Source organism: Pipistrellus hanaki (assembly GCF_964339955.1).
Source record: "Pipistrellus hanaki genome assembly, chromosome: 12".
NCBI lineage: Eukaryota > Metazoa > Chordata > Mammalia > Chiroptera > Vespertilionidae > Pipistrellus > Pipistrellus hanaki.
In genome coordinates this window covers 52674131-52693336 of record NC_140514.1, presented here as the reverse complement: position 1 = coordinate 52693336, position 19206 = coordinate 52674131, and the positions used below count along the sequence as shown (strand labels likewise).

The 19206-nt window shown below is 41.2% G+C and overlaps 1 protein-coding gene and 1 pseudogene across 3 annotated transcripts in view; both read right to left on the bottom strand.

Moving 5' to 3' along the window:
- Positions 1-18479, bottom strand: part of EIF5B (eukaryotic translation initiation factor 5B) — a 45895-nt gene extending 27416 nt beyond the window's left edge. For both annotated transcript variants that reach the window (XM_084900329.1, XM_084900330.1), the window contains exons 1-7: positions 18232-18479; positions 9999-10124; positions 9815-9899; positions 8478-9153; positions 6533-6750; positions 5808-5958; positions 432-530 (exon numbers count right to left, since the gene is read on the bottom strand). In XM_084900329.1, the coding sequence (XP_084756455.1) occupies positions 432-530; positions 5808-5958; positions 6533-6750; positions 8478-9153; positions 9815-9899; positions 9999-10124; positions 18232-18266 (1390 nt within the window). In that variant the 5' untranslated portion in view covers positions 18267-18479. The remainder of the gene's footprint in view (positions 1-431; positions 531-5807; positions 5959-6532; positions 6751-8477; positions 9154-9814; positions 9900-9998; positions 10125-18231) is intronic.
- On the bottom strand, positions 2374-3498 carry LOC311630868 (lysine-rich coiled-coil protein 1-like; annotated as a pseudogene). Its single transcript has one exon. The product of its transcript is annotated as a lysine-rich coiled-coil protein 1-like (transcript).
- Positions 18480-19206: the final 727 nt, after the last annotated feature.

The window sequence follows — 19206 nt, the reverse complement described above, 5'->3', positions numbered from 1 at the left end:
GCAATCAAGAAATCTAATGAACAATGATGAATAAAATAGAACCAGAAGCATGGAAACATGGAACAGACAAAAGAATCTCAGAGAGAAGGGGGGAGGAAAGAGGTTAACCAAAGACTTTATATATATATGTGTGGACACAGACAATAGGGTGACAAAAAAAAAGACAATAAGGTGGCAAAAGTCTGGGACAGGGCAGGAACCAGTGAAGGGGCACAAAGGGGAAAAAGAAGGTGGGGACATCTGTAAGACTTTCTCAACAATAAAGATTAAAAAATTAAATTAAAAAAGTTATTTATAGGGTAGGATTTAGATTTTTAAAACGCAAGTACTTTTTCGAGTTGTAATGATTAATCGACTTCTTTTTTTTAAAGACATTCTGTTTAAAGTGTGGGGGGAAAAAGTTTCTAAATGAGAATATTTTGTCTACAAACCTTCTTTATTTTCTAGCTGCTGTGGCGTTTTTTTCTTCTTCTTATCTTCATAAATTGGCCTTTTCTTTGGCAAAGAGTCTTTTGATGGCACTTCAACACCTAAGAGATAATGGAAAATTTCAGGTTTATACTAACCTGTATGTCACCTAAGAGATAGTACTTAAACAAATAACATTCTATTCACCTCAGAGATACATACCCTAAAATATAACAAAGAGCATTCATGGAAAAACCTCTTTATATAAGGCATTCTAAATTTTACCCATACAATAAAATTCCATTATGTTGGTGTACGGTTCTAAGACTTTTGTCAAATATGTAATTATGCAACCACCATCACAATGAAGATGCAAAAAATTCTATCACTCTGTGGGTTCTACTTAAGCAAATCCTGCTCACATCCTTAGCCCCTGGCAATACTGACCTGTTCTCCATCCTCAAAGATTTGCATTTTCCAAATGTCACAGAAATGAACCTTACAGTCTGGCTGCTGTCATCTTGGGATGAGTCACCCTCTTTGTTGTATGTACCAATACTTCATTTCTTTTTATTCTGAGTAGCATTCCATTGTATTGATGGAACAGCTCCTTTCTTTATTAAGTAGTCACTTGAAGGACATTTGAGTTGTTTCTAAGTTTTAACATTTATAAATAAAGCTGATATGAATATTTGTTATGTAGAGGTTTTTGTGTGAACATTTCTCTGGGGTAAAGATTTGAGTGGAAATTATGGCACATTAGGTAAATATGTATTTCATTTTCTAAGCAACTGCCCAGTTTTCCAAAGTGGCTTTACAATTTTGCATTCCCACCAGTAATGTACGAGATTATCAATTGTTCGATATCCTCACCAGCATGTGGTTAAAAAAGATGTTTTAATTTATTCATTTATGTATTCTAATAAATGTGTAGTGTTATCTCTTTATAGTCTTAATTTGAGACCACATTCACATAATTATTATAGTTAATATTGTTATATTTTTCCTCTTTGTTCTTGTTAATCTCTTATTGTGCCTAATATATAAATTAAACTATCAGAAGTATGTATGTGTAGGAGAAAACATAACTATATTTTGTTACTCCATAGTTTTAGGCATCATTGAGGATCTTAGAATGTATCCTCCACATTTAAAGGGGGACTACAGTAGATATAGGACTGTACAGGTTATGTTTCTTTGTGAGTTTTGATAGTTATATCTAGAAAGGAATGGCCCTATTTTATTTAAGCTTTTCAATTTATGAGTATAGAATTACTCATTTATTCCCTTACCATCATTTTAATACTTCAAAGACTTCATTTTTTTTTTTTAGAAATTAGAACTTTATTATAAGCACTTACTATAAATGAATTTTTTATACTCTTTGAAACTTTTAAAACTATATGTAACTTAAGATAACTTTAATGTATTTCATTTTTCATTATTCAATCTATAATACATAAAGAACTTAAAAAAAAAAGTATCTAGCAGAGGAAAAAAATGTAAATTGAGAAAACTAATGAATATAAAAATACCCCACCCCAAATTAAAACAAACCCAATTAAGAAATAGATTCTATAAAGCCTGTTAATCCTCCAATTCAAAATGACTTCCCAAGGGGAAAATAATTCCATCATCATAGCAGTTTGATGAATAAAAGTAAAGCTGCTCTCATTAAGGGGAATTACATTATATGTAAGAAAAATGTAATGAAGTTTCTAGAAAATGAAGAAAAGTAATTTTCATATTGGTGTTATCAAACATACTAAATACTTTAGGGGCTTATTTATTTTTTATTTGAGAGAGAGAGAGAGAGAGAGAGAGAGAGAGAGAGAGAGAGAGAGAGAGAGAAACATCAATTTGTTGTCCAACTTATTTGTGCATTCATTGGTTGCTGCTCATATGTGCCCTAACCAGGGATCGAACCTGAAAGGTTGGCTTATTGGGACCACACACTCCAACCAACTGAGCTACCCAGTAAAGGCCTACATACTCTGTTCACTTGGCCTTTGTTGGAAGTGAAAGTGCCTGTTTCCATGAGAAAAGTGCTATGATCATGAACATCAGAAAGCCAACCTCCTCAATGATTTTCCAATTTAACCTCAGAAGCAACTCAAGAGCTTCAAAATCCAAGGACAGACTGGTCCCAGAGCACTTCCTCCTCTGTCCTTTAGCTGCCTTACTCCTTTTTCCCTTTTCTGTGACTACGATCCTTTCTTAGAGATTACATCTCATCTTTTTCTCTTTGACTAAGCTTCTCTGCACTGATCCATCTTTTTCTCTCCCTTTGATTAAGCTTCTCTGTACTGATCCTGCTTCTACCTCTGTTTTGCTTTTTTGGATGCTCTTGTGTTTGTCTAAACCTATTTCCTATAACCAGCTTTTTTCCTCTTATGCTCAGGCTGCTGCTCATCTGATTTTTTCTGTCTTCAGGGTGCCATTTTCTCTTCTGGTATATCCGTTTGTGACCAGCTTTTTGGGTAACTGGTACTGTTTTCTGAGAGGTGCTTATAAAGTCTAGATTCTACATTGTATAAGCTATAATTATACTCTTGATGACTAAGGTTCAAGAGTGCTGGTTTTTTGAGAAACAGGCCCTGGTGAATTGACAGTACCTCATGCCGTCATGAGCTGTAGCCACTGAAGTAACACTGCATGACCTCGGCTGGGTCTGGATGGTTTCAGTTGGGAGTCTTTGATCAAACCTTCTATACCTGGGTCTGAAATCAACCTCCTCTTTGTCCCTACAGGTTTCCAAATAGTCCTCTCTCATCTGTCTTTGGTTCTAAGCCTCTGGCTCTCTGCACTTGGATATAACCTTCAAGTTCAGCTTGAAAAGAGTCAGATGTCTTCTTTGAATGCTTCATTAAGTTGACAAGGGATTTTCCTTATCAGGCTGAGAACTTAGTAGAGAAGTTTCATCATATTCACCCATTAACTGCCTTCAGTTTTCTAGCATAAACTTTCCCTAAACAGTGAGACTGTGAACACTTGGGGAACTTCTTGTGAGGCAGGGTCTGGTATCTACAACTACCGTGCCCCTTCCTGCCAACGCCATCGGCCAGGAGACAGGCTGAGGTGGAGGTGGCGGAGAGGCAGGGACTACCGCCTCCACCAGAGCAGACAGGGTTTATTGATTCTTTTTTTTCCCCCTATTACATTATTTCTGCTTACTTTGCTCTTCTAATTTTTGGTTTGTAGGATGGGAAACAGAAGATTACTGATGTGCAATCTTTCTTCTTTTACTAAAAGCAGCATTTTAATGCTATAAATTTCCCTCTAAAAATTGCTTTAGACACATCTTCCAAATTTTGTTGTGCTGTATCTTTTTAAGTTACTTTCTAATTCTCAATGAGACTTCTTCTTGGACTCATGGATCAATAAGATGTTGGCCTTAACCGGTTTGTCTCAGTGGATAGAGCACTGGCTTGCGGACTGAAGGGTCCTGGATTCGATTCTGGTCAAGGGCATGTACCTTGGTTGTGGGCACATCCCCAGTGGGGGGCGTGCAAGAGGCAGCTGATCGATGTTTCTCTCTCATTGATGTTTCTGACTCTCTATCCCTCCCTCTTCCTCTCTGTAAAAAAAAAAAAAAAAATCAATTATATTAAATAAATAAATAAAATGTGTTGCTTAATCCTATATAATAAAGAGTTAACATGCAAATTAAACCTCATGCCCTCACAAAGATGGCTACCTATGACCAGGTCCGCAGGAGGGTTAGTGAGGGATAATCAAACGACTGAACAGGCAGGCTGTGAGGGGCGACCAGGCTGGCAGGGGGGTTAGTGAGGGACGACCAAATGACTGAACAGCAGGCTGTGTGAGGCAACCAGGCTGGAGGGGGGGCCCTGAGGGGCGACCAGGCCAGCATGAAGGGGCAGTTGGGGATGACCAGGCAGGCAGAAGGGGGGGGGGGGAGAGCAGTTAAGGGCCACCAGGCTGGTGGGGGGGGCAGGGGTGGGGCAGTTGGAGGCGATTAGGCCAGCTGGGGTAGTAGTTGGGGGAGACCAGGTAAGCAAGCAGTTGAGTAGAAGCCAGTGGCCCAAGATTGTGACAGGCATGTTCAACTGCTGGTTTAGGCCCAAACCCCAGGATCCGGCCTAAACAAACAGTCAGACATCCCCCAAGGGGTCCCAGATTAGAGAGGGTGCGGGTTAGGCTGAGAGGCCCCTCCCCTCCACCTAGTTTTTGAATATTTCTGGATTTTTCTCAAAGTATTTCTAATATTCTTTTCTAATGTAATTGTTGGTGTGTGTGTGAGTGTGTATATTTGGTTAAATCCTTACCTGAGATATTTTTTTTCCATTGATTTTTAGAGAGGGAAAGGGAAAAAGCCAGAAAAGGAGGGGATGGGGGAGAAGAGAGATATCAATATGAGAGAGACACGTCAATTGGCTGACAGACACCTGCACTCGCCCCAATCAGGGTGTGAATCAAACCTGTAACCCAGGTATGTCCCTTGGATCAGGATTCAAACGCACGACCCTTCAATGTGTAGACCAATGCTCTAACCACTGTGCACAGCAGCCAGAGAGTTTAATTATGTTTTATTTTTTATTGTGTTTGCTTTAATTCTTTCAAATGTTTTAAAGCTTGTTTTATGGCTTTCATCTGGATCCTGATTTTTTTTTTAATTAATTATAAAAGGTATTTGGAGACAAATGGTGAAAAATTTTAAATGGACAGAAAATCAGATGCTATCAAGGAATTAATTTTGTTAGAAGATATACTCTACTCATGTTAAAAAGTAAAATGGTAAAAACCGGTTTAGCTCAGTGGATAGAGCATTGGCCTGAGGACTGAAAGGTCCTAGGTTCAATTCTGGTCAAGAGCATATACCCAGTAGGGGGTATGCAAGAGGCAGCTGATCAATGATACTCTCTCATCGATGTTTCTAACTCTCTATCCCTCTCTCTTCCTCTCTGCAAAAAATAAAATATAAAAAAATAAAAAGTAAAATGTCCTTACTTGTTAGAGATACATACTAAAGTAAAATAATATGATATCTGAAATTTACTTTAAAATATTACAGGAGGGAAAAAAGTGGTGGAGGACAAAACAAAAATGGTATTTAATAATCATTGTTTAAACTGAGTGATGGGTAAATGAGGACTCATCTAACTATATTCTCTATTTTCATTTATTTTGGGGGACAAAAAAATAACCATGTTTTTATACACACACTATCATTTACACAAAAAATTTTAACATAGTTTAGAAGTCATCTCCCTAAATAAGGAAATTATATCACCTATCATTATTGGACTTTTTCACAGCATTTCCATAGGAATTGTTCTAGTATAAATGAATTTTCATTTTGACCATTATAAAGATAAAGATACAACTACATGAGAGAAGCATCTAGCCCCTTCCCATTAACTAAAAATACTACTTACCCTGAGCTTGTAGAAGTTTAAGGGTAGCTTCAGCTCTGGCTCTGGCTTCTCTCTGAGCTTTAGTTAAAAGTTTCCCTTCTTTTTTCAAGCGTTCTTTTCTTTCTTTTTCTTTTTGCTTTTTTCTTTCTCTTTTCTCTTGTTCCAATCTTTCCTATAAAAGTATATAAATGTAAAAATCCCAAACTTTAAACAAAGCTTTTGAGCTACATGCAGTTTGTTATGAGATTCCAAATGAAAATATTTTAAATGTTGTACATAATTTTTTTTCTGCTAATCCTCACCCAAGGATATTTTTTTCCACTGATTTTTAGCGTAAGTAGAAGGGAAGGGGAGAGACACAGAAAGAGAAATATCGATTAGAGAGAGAAACATAGATTGGTGGCCTCCTGCAAGTTCCCAACCAAGGCCAGGGAACAAGCCTGCCAGCAGGTGTCCGTGACCAGGAAATGAACCAGTGACCCTTCAGTGCTTAGGCCGACACTCTACCACTGAGCCACACCAGCCAGGGCATACATAATGATTATTCATGAGAATAGACTATGTCTTGGCAATGATACATAAGCAACACCTGTCTGTACCTCAGAAAATAAAGGTAGAATTTTCTGTACCTCTTCATCTTATTATTTAAATCTGGACAATAGATTCAGAGGGTTAGAGATATTTCATTGAGAAGAAATTTTTAAGTTAAATGCAATGTCAATTTCAGCCACTGTATGAAAACATACCTCTTCTTTACGCTTGGCTTCCAACTCTTCAAGCCGTTTTATGCGTTCCTCCTCTTCTCGCTTCTGTCTCTCTTCTTCTTCTTTAAGCTTAGCCAGAGCCTCTTGCATAGCTTTAACTGTGGCTTTGCTCGGTCCTTTTTTCTTCTCCTTCTCTTTGTCTTCCTTTTCTACTTTCTTTTTCTTCTTATCTTTTTTCTTTTTGTCTCCTTCATTGTCATCTACCAAAAGAGAATAGACAAAACATCATTGTTTTAAAGTTTCCTAAGGCAATGAGGAGCAAACCCCATAATGGGCTGACGCTGATGCCAGCAGCAGGCTAGAGCCTATAGGCATCAAGGTAACCAGAAGAGCACAGGAGAACCTGAGCACCTAGAACACCATAGAACCACCAAGCTAGCCTCCTTACAAGCCTGCAGCGCTGGTGCTGCTCTGAGTTGTCCTGAGAGACTCAAGAGGAGAGCAAGATCTTGTCAGCAGAGAGAAGATATGCTGTTATCGCCCTGACCGGTGTGGCTCAGTGGATAGAGCGTCTGCCTGCAGACTGGAGGGTCCGGGGTTGGTTCTAATCAAGGGCATGTACCTTAGTTGCAGGCACATCCCAAGTAGGGGGTGTGCAGGAGGTAGCCAATTGATATTTGTCTCATGATTGATATTTCTCTCATCAATGTTTCTCTCTATCCCTCTCCCTTCCTCTCTTTGTAAAAAATCTGTATTTAAAAAAAGAAGATATGCTATATCTAATATAGCTCTTAATCTATAGTGTCTGAATTCCTGCCTTAATTCTTAGCTAATGTTGCTTCTGTAAGATGGGAATAATATGAATGAAGCCAATCTTAAGATATAAGAAGGACAAAATACAAAAATATAGGTAATTATATTTTAAAAAGCCTACAGTTATTATGCTTAGAAAGCTAAAGATTATAAAGCTACTTTTATGGTGTTTCTCTTTAAATATGTCCAGATATTATTTCAAGTGGTTAAAAAAGTTGTGTCAATTTTTCCATTAAAAGTCTTACTAGTCTAAAGCTATGTGAATTATTTTATCTGTAACTATTTTTATATTGATTAAGAGAAAACTATAAAGCTTATTTTTTGTTAATTAGTTATGGTACCAAAAAATGGCTAACAGTGTTTCCCAAAGTGTGGAACGCGTACCCCCAGGGTTACGGGAAGAGTTTGGTGGGTGTACGTGTTGCACCGGAGTTTGGTGGGGATATGCACTGCACCGTGCTTAGCTGTGCCTAATTCTACGTTCTCATGAGTACGAGGGGTACTCAGCGTTACGAAATTTATAGAAGGGGTACACATATGTCAAAAGTTTGGGAAACACCGGCTTTAAAGATGTTAACTAATTTCAGCATGTTTTCCTTTTCTATTCACAGGCTGAATTGGATTTTTAAAAACAGCAAAGAGCCCTGGCCTGGGTAGCTCAGTTGGTTGAGCCTCGTCCCATGCACCAAAAGGTGACAATTTCAATTGGGTTGTGGGCTCTATCACCAGTAAGGGGCAGCAGGAGGTAGCTAATCGATGTTTCTCTCTCATGTGTTCTCTCTCTCTCTCTCTCTCCTTTCTCTCTCTTTAAAGTTAATAAAAACTTTTATAAAGAAATTTAAAAACAGGAAAGAATTCAGTTATCATCTGACACCGAGTTATCATCAGGAAAGAATAAATTTTCATTAGGCAACTTCCACTCTTTATCAACAAAAATTGTTTATCACAGTGAAATTCTATAAAAATCCTAGTCTGTGTACAAACCACTTGAAAGACATTTTGTATTATATCAACATCAATTCAAAGAGTATATAGGTATAGTTTTTTTAAGACTTTCTTACAATTAATCCTCTTTATAACCACAAATAAGAAAATGACTTCGGGGTATAATGATCAAACCATAGATTAAATAGGAACCCACGCCTTTTGCCCTTTCTGCGATAATCTTACCAACCTTCGGTGGCTGCGGGCATCTCTCCCTTCTCATCAGAGGCAGGGGCTGTTCCCGTATCAGGAGTCACCTTGGATTTTCCACTTTCCTCTTCAGATTTCTTCTGAGGCTCTTTTTGTTTACTCTGATCCTTTTTTCCAGTTTCTAACTCTTCCTTTTCTTTCAGCTTCCGTAGTTTTGCCTTTTCTTCATCCCGCTTTTTTCTCTCTCGCTCTTTCTTTTCTGCCTTCTTTTGGGCCACTGTCTTAATTTTAAAGGAGTCTTCATCTTCATTCCCACTCTCTACAGTAGGACCTGGCTTATTTTTCTGATTTTTTTTCTGTCCTTTTCTAGACTGCAAAAATTCATCTGAATCATCACCACTTTCCCCGGAAGAATTTACTCTGGGACGCTCTTTAATTTTCTTACTGTTATCCTCATCCTCTTCTGACCCATCCAACTTCTTATTTGATTTTTGAGCTTTCCCTTTAGCTTTTTTGGAAAGTTTTTTTAAGTCATCATCATCATCATTATCACTCCCAGAGTACATTTCCACTTTGGGTTTTGCAGTCTTTTTTGATTTTGAATCCTTATCTTCCAATTCGTCACTATCATTATCATCAAAACTTTTTTTGCCTTTCTGTCCTTTCTTTTTTTTATCTTGTTTTGAGATGGATTCTTCTTCATTATTTTCTGTTGGCTAAAAAATTTACATCGTTAGAAATATTAACAGAGTTATATTTTGTTTTAAAATAAATAATTGAAACTCCTCAGTCACATACTTCATTAAAAACACATGAAAAAAATTCTCAAAATAATTTCAAAATAGCCTTTTTTCTATAAGGATATAAACCTCAACTAAGTAATAAAAGCTATCGTAGGCCTCAGGCACATCTCACACGCACAGCCAATGTCAGAATCTAGGTGCTCCAAAGCCAGCAATAATCACAATCCACATTTACTAGCTTCTTCAAATGGCACACAAGTTTAAGAGGGGGGTGAAATAAGAAGAAATACCTATCACTTTCCCATTGTTCTGAAGCCTCTCCAAATTCAAATGTTGGGGGGAAAAACCAACAACAACAGCAGCAACAAAACAATATAAGACATTGAAGGTGGAGACAGGAAATGTTCTATCTCCAAACATATTAAATTTATAAACAGGCAACATATCCCAAAATATCTTTAGATCCTAAGTAGAGCATCTTTCTATCTGTAAAAGGTTTTAAAAGACATTATTTCTTTCCTAAAACTTGCTTTCCCCCTATTGGCATCAGAATTTATAGAATATTTTATCTGTCCTAAAAGCAGCTCCCTAGACAGGCACTAGGAAGCAAGGCTGGCTAACAACCATCTTTCACCTTCGTTGCAGCGGTTTCTCTGTCAGCTTTGATGCCTTGAGCCTCCCAAGACAATTCTTCCAGTTCTTTCAGGATATCATCTTCACTAGAAAAGATTAAAATATATTTGAGGCAAGGAATTAGCTTAATAAGTGAATCTTGTACCATAGCTAATGAGAAGCAAATATATTTTAAATATACTTACTCAAAGTCTTGCCTTTTTTTCTCTTTCTTCTTCTTCCCCTTGGACTTTTGTGGCTCCTGTTCCTTGGCAGCACCAGCTCCTTCTATTTCTGCGGCCAAGGCATCAAGATCAATGTCATCCTTGGCACTTAAATGAAAACAAAGAAGATCTAAATGTTACTTGACGGTAAAATAACCTAGCATATTCACCTACAGAGAAACTTTTTAGAAAAATGTATCTATTGATTTTAGGGAAAGGAGAGAAACATTCATCAGCTGCCTCCTGCCAGTGGCCACAGAGGGAGGACCAGGCTACCCAGCTGGCGACGCTATGGTGGGTAGGCGAGGCCTCCCTCTGCAGGGCAATAGATTTGGGGGTCCCCCTGATCGATTGCCTGGTAGGGGGAGGCCTAGGCCAGTCAAGTGATTGCACCAAGATAGTGAAATAAAAACCTCCAATGGGAGAAAAGAAAGGCAACTCACAGAATGACAGAAAATGTTTGCAAATCATACCTGGCTAAAGGACTGGTATACAGAACATATAAAGAAATTCCTATTCCTAAATAATTTTAAAATGGGCAAAGGCAGCAGAAACCGGTTTGGCTCAGTGGATAGAGAATCAGCCTGCGGACGGAAAGGTCCCAAGTTAGATTCCGATCAAGGGCATGTACCTTGGTTTCGGGCACATCCCCAGTAGGGGGTGTGCAGGAGGCAGCTGATAGATGACTCTCTCTCATCGTTGTTTCTAACTCCCTATCTCTCCCCCTTCCTCTGTTTAAAAAATCAATTAAATATATTTTAAATAAATAAATAAATTTTTAAATGGGCAAAGGCACTGAATAGACAGTTCTCCAAACAAATATGCAAATACCCAATAAACACAACATTTAACATTTTAAACCATCATGGAATGACAAACCAAAATCATAGTATGACACCACTTCACACCCATGGGAATGGCTACTACACAGTAATCAAAAAGTCAGTTGATAAGTGTTAATGAGGATGTAGAGAAATTATAACTCTAATACACTGTTGGTTGGAATGTAACATGGAGCAGCAGCTTTAAAAGTTCATGGAAAACAGTTAAATTGCTTAGCAATTCTGAAAAAGTTAAACACAGAGATACACTATGATCCAGAAATTTCACTCCTACGTATTATATGCCCCAAAGAAATGAAAATATATGTCCACCCAAAAACATGTGTGGGGGTTTTATAACAATATAACTCATAACAGCCAAAAAGTAAAACCACCCCAATGTCATCTACTAATGACAGGGTAAAAAATGTGGTATATCCTTGTAATGGAAACTTAGATTCAAGACTAAAGAAATTTCAATTACAGTATCATCAAAAACAACCATTAGCTTCACCAAAGAGCAATACCTGAAACCTAATGATAAAAATTTAATTAAACTGAAATAAAACAGTACTGAATTGTACTTTCAGGGACTGCTCTACAAAATTTATGGTTTAAATGAATTTTGATGGGGAAGGGCATAGAATAAGAATAGAGCCAACATAATCAAAACAATAATGCGGTACCATCTCACACCTGTCAGAATGGCCAACATCAACAAATCAACAAACGACAAGTGTTGGCAAGGTTGCGGAGAAAAAGGAACCCTCGTGCACTGCTGGTGGGAATGCAGACTGGTGCAAACAGTATGGAGTTTCCTCAAAAAACTGAAAATGGAACTCCCATTTGACCCAGTAATACTACTCCTAGGATTATATCCCAAGAAACTAGAAACACCAATCAGAAAGGATATATGCACCCCTATGTTCATAGCAGCACAATCTACAATAGCTAGGATTTAGAAACAACCTAGGTGCCCATCAGCAGATGATTGGATCAAAAAACTATGGTACATCTACACAATTGAATACTATGCTGCCATAAAAAAAAAAAAAGGAATTCTCATCATTTGCAGCAACCTAGATGGAATTGGAGAACATTGTGCTGAGTGAAATAAGCCAGTCAATGAAAGAGAAACACCACATGACCTCATTCATTTATGGATAATAAAGAACATTACAAACTGATGAACCAAAAGATATAGAGATAGTAAAGCAACAAGCAGACTGTCAAATTATAGCGGGGAGGGTAGGGAGATCTGGGGAAGATAAGAGATCAACCGAAGGACTTGTATACATGCATATAAGTACAACCAATGGATACAAAACTCTGGGGAGGGAGGGTATGTATGGGAGGGGGGGGGGGTTTATGGTAAGATATGTACAGATAATAATTCAATAAAAAAATAAGGAAAAAAAAATAGAGCCAACATGGATGGTCCATAGGATTTACTTAAAACTGCTTTCCACTTTTTGGCTCCCTCCCTTCTTTTGTCAGACAGGGAGGACTTCAGGACTCCACTCCATATCAGCAGGAAGCAGTTACAGAAGAGAACCAACAACCCTTTTCCCTGAAAGGGTTCTAAGCCAAAATCCGTAAGGAGAAAATATAAGCCAAGAATAATAACTTCAGCAGCAAGACACATTCCATATAAAACTAATTTCATAGATATGAGATGACCACACTAATGGAGAGTGGGTGATAGGGAGATGAGCATGCAATAAGAACAAAGCCACAGTGTTTAATGATTGTCCACCTTACTAACTACACGAGAGGTTTTCTTACAGACCCCGAGAAACTGAAGGGTGAAAAAAGGCTGTAGAAAGACCAGGGGCCTCCATGGGTCCATTACTCAGAAAAGTACGTTTTGAGAACAAAGCACAGGACATGCTTTAATTTGGTTGCTGTACCCGGACCCTGACCCACTCTGGGAGTTTGCCTCAGGAACAGCTGAGCTGTTTGTAGAAGATTAGCCACCTTGTTATCAGACTCTGAAGGCTGGACTGCAGACCAGACCCTCCCTTTCCCTGTTAAACTTGCTGCTCCAAGCTGCATGTAGTTATCTTTTTCCTCATCCAAATACAATCAGCCCACTGGTGATGGGGATCAGAACAGAATTTACAGGTGACCGACTGCTCTCCCCAAACTATTGGAATAAATATTGATACATGACTCAACCCTATCTCTGCTTAATTTGGCTCTAGAAGAGACAGGGAGCCTCAGACCCTTTGTGTTCATTATCAGTTTCAGAAATAGAAAAACCAAACCAATATTTTATAGTAGAAGCCCGGTGCTCAAAATTTGTGCACTGGTAGAGTCCCTAGGACTGGCCAGTAATCAGGTCCGATCTGTAGGGCGACTGGCGGGGTGATTGGGGGGCCACCACTGGCACCCGCCTTGGCCGGCCTCGCACCACCTGTTCGCTGGCCCTGCCCCTTGCCACTGCCGGTCGCCTCCCTCTCCCTGCTGGCACCCGCCTTGGCTGGCCTGGCTAGGAGCAGCTCCTGCATTGAGCATCTGGCCCCTGATGGTCAGTGCGCGTCATAGTAACCAGATGTTCCCCAGGTCGTTCCACCAGATGATCAATTTGCATATTAAGCTTCCATTATACTAGTGGCCCAGTGCACAAAACCCATGCACTTTAGAGGTGAATTAATTAGAGGAAATATTTTAATATTGCTATTTGCCTTTTCATTATAACAGAAGTGTCAAGCCAGCTCCACCCCTATTGGGTAACATCAAGCCCCACTAAGTAGGAAACACAGCCTCAAGTCCTGTGAGATCCCTCTGCCCTGGCACTGGAGTGGGAGGCGTGGCCTCAGGGGGACCCCTGGCCTTGCTTCGCAGAGCCAGAAGCACCGGGACCCGCCTCTGGGTCTCCACACGCATGCAGCCTCCTGGTAATGGATTTTGATGGTGTGAGGGCATCATGGCATGCATATTAGCTCTTTTTTACCGTTTCCCCGAAAATAAGACAATGTCTTATATTAATTTTTTCTCCCAAAGTTGCGCTAGGTCTTATTTTCAGGGGATGTTTTTTTTTTTTCTTTTTTCTTTTTTAATATGTTTTATTGATTTTTCACAGAGAGGAGGAGAGAGGGATAGAGAGCTAGAAACATCGATGAGAGAGAAACATCGACCAGCTGCAGATGTGCCCGCAACCAATGTACATGCCCTTCACCGGAATCGAACCTGGGACCTTTCGGTCCACAGACCGACGCTCTACCACTGAGCCAAACTGGTTTTGGCTTCAGGAGATGTCTTATGTTTCCATGCGCTAGGTCTTATTTTCAGAGGATGTCTTATTTTCGGGGAAACACGGTATATAAGATAGGAGGACACCTATGGGAATACTGCTATTACAAAAGTGAGGTCTGAAAGCCAATGATCCTATCTAATAAAAGAGTAATATTCAAATTGACCATACCTCTGCTAAACCACCAGCCACACCCACCAGCCAATCAGGAGCGAGTATCCAAAATAACCCCACCAATATGGCTGCAGCCACAGAATGAGCAGGAGGGAGGTTTAGGTTTCCCTGGCGATGGAGGAAGCCAAACTTTCCAGACACCCTGGCAGGCCCAGGCCTCCACTCAAGGCTACACAGTTTCAATTATAGAAGATAAATAAATCCCAACAGAAATGGCTATCCCCACTGATCGAGCAGGAGGCTGGGCTCCGCTCCAGGCTACAAAGTTTCAATTGTAGAAGATAATTAAATCCCAGATACCAGGGCCTTGCTTGGGTCTCCAGGGAGCACAGCCAGCCTGCAAACCACCACAGGCCCCTCGCCCAGGCCGCCCCACACTCTAAGAGAACCCCCACCCTGATCCGGGACACCCTTCAGGGCAAACCAGCTGGCCCCCACCCGTGGACAAGGCCTCTATCCTATCTAATTAAAGAGTAATATGCAGATTGACCATCACTCAACACACAAGATGGCCAGCAGGGGAGGGCAGTAGGGAGGGACCAGGCCTGCAAGGGAGGGCAGTCGGGGGTGATTAAACCTGCAGGGAAGGGCAGTTAGGGGTAACCAGGCCAGCAGAGGAGGAAAGTTGGGGCAACCGGGCCTGCAGGAGAGGGCAGTTAGGGGCAAACAGACTGGCAGGGGAGCAGTTAGGCATCAATTAGGCTGGCAGGGGAGTGGTTAGGGGGTGATGAGGCTGGCCCAGAACACGACATTGTGCATGGGTAGTTCCCTCCTGGCCAATTGGGGCCATCTCGCCCAGTCCCAATCAGGGCCAGCCAGGGGAAGGGACTGTGGGAGGTCTGCTAGCCACAGGAGGTTGGCTGTGGGAGTGCACTAATAGGGGGCAGCTCCTGCGTTGAGAGTCTGCCCCCTGATGGTCAGTGCGCATCATAGTTACCACCCAATAGTCTGATCATCCAGTCCTCTGGTCATAATGGTCACTTAAGCTTTTATATAGATAAATGATAGATAGGTAGATGTAGATGTAGATGTAGATAGATAAGAATTGAAACAGTCAAGTAATTTATGCTCTTTACAAGAACTGAAAAGTAGCTCAGTGTCTTGTATCTAATAAGCTGCTCATTTCTCACCCAATTCTACCTGGCCAGAAACATGCTCTACTTAGGAGAGCCTGGTTAGGGAAGAGGTGGGATGAATGTAAAATCTTTAAAAGTGGAGATCTTTAAACAAGAGAGGAAAACCAGGTAATATCTAAATATACTATCAACTGAGCAAGTCAATCTTTTTTGCTGGAGGATCTTGACTTTAATTTGTTAAAAAAAGAAAGAAAGAAAAATGCAATAGCATGTGCAAAGAAAAATAAAACTATGTATGCCCGTACTATTTAAATATACAAAATATCAAAGTAAACTAACAAAGCAGTGAAACTTCTTTCCCCCACTCCAAAATATCTAATGTGGAACAAAGTATTAAGGCCCTGCAATTCTGGTCAAGGAGGACTTTCTTCAAAACCCTAGGACTTATTACATACAATTTGAACAGCATCAAGCAAAGGAACCCATGAAGGAAAACATGAGAAAACTCTTTCAATTACATTGCCACCACTTTCCTTTCATTGTGAGCCAAAAAATAAAGACTACAGATAAGTCTGAGCTGGGGTAAAAACAAAAACACTCCCCAAATAACAGGAGCATTCCTTCTATACTTCCAAACCAATCTTTTAACAACAGGCTCCAATGTTTGCAATTTAAACTTTATATCATCCATAAAAATCTTTATGAATCAATAAGAGACACAATTTCCTCTAAAAATAGACAGTAAAATTCACCCCTCTGAATATTTCCTCTATTGTGAGTCTGAAAGATAAAAACTGTAAGTGAAACAATATATTACATGTACTTTTAAAAATAAAGATTTCTGTAATCCTGAACCAAACCAACTGCTTAAAAAAAATTTTTTTAAATAAGAGAATCATTGAAATTAGAAAATTGGCTGCATACTTGATAATATTTAAGAAAACACTGTAAATATTCCCTAGGTTTGACAGTGGCATTGCAGTTGTGTTTTGTTCTGTTTCAACAGGTTTTTCCCCTCAAGTATTATCTTTCAAATACACCTAAAGAATTTACTCATGAACGGATTCTGAGGTTTACTTTAAAATATCCAACAAGGGCCAAGCCAAGTTTGGCTCATAGAATAGTGTGGACTTGTGGACGGAAGGGTCCCAGGTTGGATTCCAGTCAAGGGCACATGCCCAGGTTGCGGACTGGATCCCGGGGGGGGGGGGGGCGGTGCAGAAGGCAGCCGATCAATGATTCTCTCATCATTGATGTTTCTCTCTCCCTCTCTAAAACCAATAAAAATATTATATATATTATACTATATATATATTATATATAAAAAATATTTTATATATATACATATATACATATACATATATATACACATATATATATATATATCCAACAAGGTAGGTCTGGCAGTCGTGGCTCAGTGGTTGAGTGTTGCCCTATCAACCAGGTCACAGTTTGATTCCAGGTCAGGGCCCATGACCAGGTTGCGGTTCGATCCTCAGCATGGGATGTGTAGGAGATAGCCAAAAGATGATCCTCTCATGGATATTTCTACCTCTCTCTCTCCCTTCCTCTCTGAAATCAATAAGAATATATTTTTAAAAATAAAATATGCAACAGGTGGGTGAAACAGGATTGACCATGTGATAACCATGGGTGAAGCTGGGTACGTGGTACACGAAGCTTTTTATCCTCATCTATTTTTTGTACACAGTTGAAAGAAAAAAAATACCCCGTGCATCAAAACATCCTAGCAAAGGTGAGGAAATTCTCTACCACTAAATCACCCAGCTTTTTTTTTTTTTTTGTATGTATCCTGTTTGATTAATAAATAAGTCAAGCCAATTAACTTCCTCCAGTGGAGCTGTAACTGAAAAACAAGCCTCACCTGGGTATCTTTTAATTCCACTCATCAACTAGATGAGTGCTAGGTGAGGAAACGACCTAGCATTCCAACTTATAATTAGTGATCTTATTTTAACTTCAACACCGCATGTCCATTTTGAGTCAGGATGATGAACTACCAGGGGTTGTTTCTGTTTTAATTTACCTTACTCTCCCCCCTCTTCCCCGAGTATTTGAACTAAGTTTGGTGAGCGGCACACTAGTACAGAAGCGAAAAGGAACTGATGTTGTCCCCCCCAGGAAGTAAACTCTTTCAATGAAGAGAGTAAAAGACTCCATCGAATGTGACACAGAAGTTACCGAAATCTCGGGGTGCTCCCTCCCCCAAAAGCCTCTGAAGTGACGAGAAAGGAGCGCCCCTGGTTGGTTGGTTTCATCTCCGCCTCCTTTCTTCGGGGAGGTGCTAGAGAGCAAAGAAATCATCAAAAGACTCGCCGGAAGGAGGAAAGCGAAAAGCATGGAGTCTGGACAGCCAGCCCTTAAATAATTGAGAACTCTACCTCACAAATTAGATGAAGTGAAGAGGGAGGTGAGTGTAAGACACCTCCGACGTACCTGAGGGGCTCAGAAGTGGGGACACCCGGGTACAGGTAGTGATTCGCACTCCCTTCGCCCCCCTGTCCTCGCAGGTACAAAGGCCCGGAGAACTCCTGACCCCCGCCCAGAGCGGCGCCGCAGAATCCGACCACCGGGCCGCGCCGGGGGCCCCGACGCCACCGGCCGCCCTCAGGCCGGACCCCCTTTTGCCGGCCGGGCGGCGGGAGAGGTGGGGCTGAGTCTTGCCTGAGGAACTCGCCAGCCGCCGAGGCCCTCCGCGCCCGCCTGGGACTGGGGTCTTGGGCCCGCGGCGCCCACTCAGGGCCCAGGCCCGGCGCCCTGCGAGGCCTGTCTCGAGCCTCCACCCCGGTCTACCCCCAGCCGGTGGGACCCGCACGACCCCCTCAGCCGCACCGGCCGCTGCCGAGAGGACCCAGATACTGACTTACCTGTCTTCGCTCTTGTTTTTCTGCTTCTTCCCCATCGCGTGACAGCGGCGCTCGCGGCCCCAGCCCCGCTCTTCGCTCTCTCACAGATCCCCTTTTCCCCCGCCGACTTCGGGCTCCACTCCGCTCCGCTGGCCCCGCGCTGCCGCCGCTCGCACCCGGCTCCGCACAGACCCGCGCACTGGGACAGGGCACATATGGTGTGGGCTCGCAGTGCGCAGGCGCATCTTCCGCCGCCGCCGCGGCGTGCGGACGCAGGGCGTGGCTCAACGAGAGCTGCCCTTCGGGTAGAGCGTCTCCACTGCACCCGCCGGCCAGGCCGGAGCCCGAGCGCCCCCTTCCCGCAAGCATCCGCCGCGCATCGACGCCCGCGAGATTTCCAGGTTCTAGAACCCACAGGCTGACAATCAGGCTGAAAATTCCCCAAGTCGGCCCCTCGCCGCGGGGGGACGCAGACTTGGAGAATTGGAGCCTGGTCGGAAGCCGAACTTGATTGAGCTGAGCTTCCTTTCCATCTTTCCACCTTTGTCTCAGCTGCTCGAAATTCAGCAAAGAGTCACAATGAATCAAAGATAAGCGCGCTGGTTATTCCCTAGGGAAATAAATCCAATTTTGTCCTGGATTTATTTCCCTTCTCAGGGACTCCATGAATTAGGAAGCACGTACAATCATTAAAAAATAAATAAAAGAAGGACACACGCATTAAGTTCTCCAAATAAGTCGTTTACTAAAACAAGTTCTAAAAATTTGTTAGGGACGTCATGAGAGAACTTAGGAAGGTGGTGAAAATGTGCTATAACGATCTGGTCAGTGACATTATGAGTGTTAACTACATACAAACTAATCATGTATGTTAAAATTCAATTTTTTAACATGTTCAATAGACAGGATGGAAACGAAGTTGGAGTGTCACTCCTAAGCAATGTTATTTCTGACATAACATTACTGAGGTCCAGAGCCTACAGACAACTCCAACTA